The following is a 1,325-nucleotide window of genomic DNA, read 5'->3' on the forward strand; positions in this document are numbered from 1 at the left end:
CTATCGAGTACTTGAATTGCCCGCCAGTAAGTAAGATGATTTGCAAGAAAAACCAAACGAATTTCAGCTATATAAGTAGGTTCATACTTATAAAAATTCTATAAATTTCTGCAAGCCATTCAAAAAACTTTTATATGAACGTGATTATTAAAGTCGAAAAGAGCACGAAGCAAGTAGCGGATTTTTAACTTTGCAAACTCAACTCAAAACATTTCAACCGCAATCATGCATGCACGAAATTTCGGTCTGATTTTCTTCTATATAATTTTTCTACTCTATTTGGAACTCGGAGGTACGTAACGAAAATCAACTAAATCATCTACATTGAAAATAATACATACACACTATTCAACTAGAATCTGCTACCATTTCCCGCATTGCCTTCGTGAAGGATGCAAATCTCAAACCAAAATGTTCTTCGACCGAGCTAGAAACTTTTCAAAAACCAGTTGTAATGCTGCGTCTGACAAAGCCACCGCAGAATGATGCTGCACAACGGATTTCAGAGGAAGAAGTAGATGAAGATGTGGATGAGGATGAGGATGACGACAACATTGCAGATGCAGCTGCGCACGAAGCACATGCCCAAAATGGTTACAAACTTGTTGAGCTAAGCAAATCAGAAACGCTACAGCTCATTGAAAGCGGCAAATTACAGTTAGTTGAGAGTGCAGACGCCTCTCCATCCATTATTGAGCTATATAATGGAGATGCTAACGATGTGGTTGATGAAGATGATGATGAACGCTCGAAAAAGCGCCCTTGGCGCAAAATACAACGTGTCTTACGCCGCCAGCTGATTAAGAAGCCAACGCGTTATTTTAAGAGAGTGGTGCATACATTTGGTTAAAATGAACTGTTGGTGAGAAGCTGGGAAATGTTAAAGTATCATGTTTAATAAAGTTTTTAAATATATTGAATGAATTTTTCCCTACTTGACCTTCAACTGACTTCGAACCGGACGTAATGGAGGCTAACAGACCTCAGATCCGCATTCAGGGCGTCGCATAACATAGGGGTGTAGGGGTTTGGTTCAGTATGTAGAATCTTTTTTTTTGTATACCTGTCTTATTGTTTTTAATGAAATTTCTGTAGACTTGACTGCCGCGCGCCTAGGCTGCGTTCAACTCGACCTACCGAAGAAAAAATGAATGATATTTGCAGAGCTTTAATTTACTGGCATTACGGTGGTCTGTTACAATAATAACAACTGAGGACTATAAGAAGTTCTTGAGGTCAATTAACTTTGGAACAAAAAAATATTTTCTTCCAGAACATCGATATATCTTTAAGATCTGACTGTTAGTTCATATGACGAGAATGTA

General features: G+C 38.3%; 1 protein-coding gene across 1 annotated transcript; it reads left to right on the plus strand.

Moving 5' to 3' along the window:
* The first annotated feature begins 225 nt into the window (after positions 1–225).
* LOC108355785 (uncharacterized) lies at positions 226–850 on the plus strand. The gene is made up of 2 exons (XM_017606919.1): positions 226–292; positions 357–850. The coding sequence occupies exons 1-2, from the start codon at positions 226–228 to the stop codon at positions 848–850; spliced, it is 561 nt and encodes a 186-aa protein (XP_017462408.1).
* Positions 851–1,325: the final 475 nt, after the last annotated feature.

Source organism: Rhagoletis zephyria, unplaced genomic scaffold (assembly GCF_001687245.7).
Source record: "Rhagoletis zephyria isolate East Lansing unplaced genomic scaffold, Rhagoletis_zephyria_1.1 Rzeph_scaffold_49996, whole genome shotgun sequence".
In the NCBI taxonomy this organism is placed as follows: Eukaryota; Metazoa; Arthropoda; class Insecta; order Diptera; family Tephritidae; genus Rhagoletis; species Rhagoletis zephyria.

Bases quoted from the DNA above. Each gene is read 5' to 3' on its own strand.
- LOC108355785 (XM_017606919.1), top strand. From the start codon at position 226: ATGCATGCACGAAATTTCGGTCTGATTTTCTTCTATATAATTTTTCTA. The intron at 293-356 runs GTACGTAACGAA...CTATTCAACTAG, and splicing joins ACTCTATTTGGAACTCGGAG to AATCTGCTACCATTTCCCGC.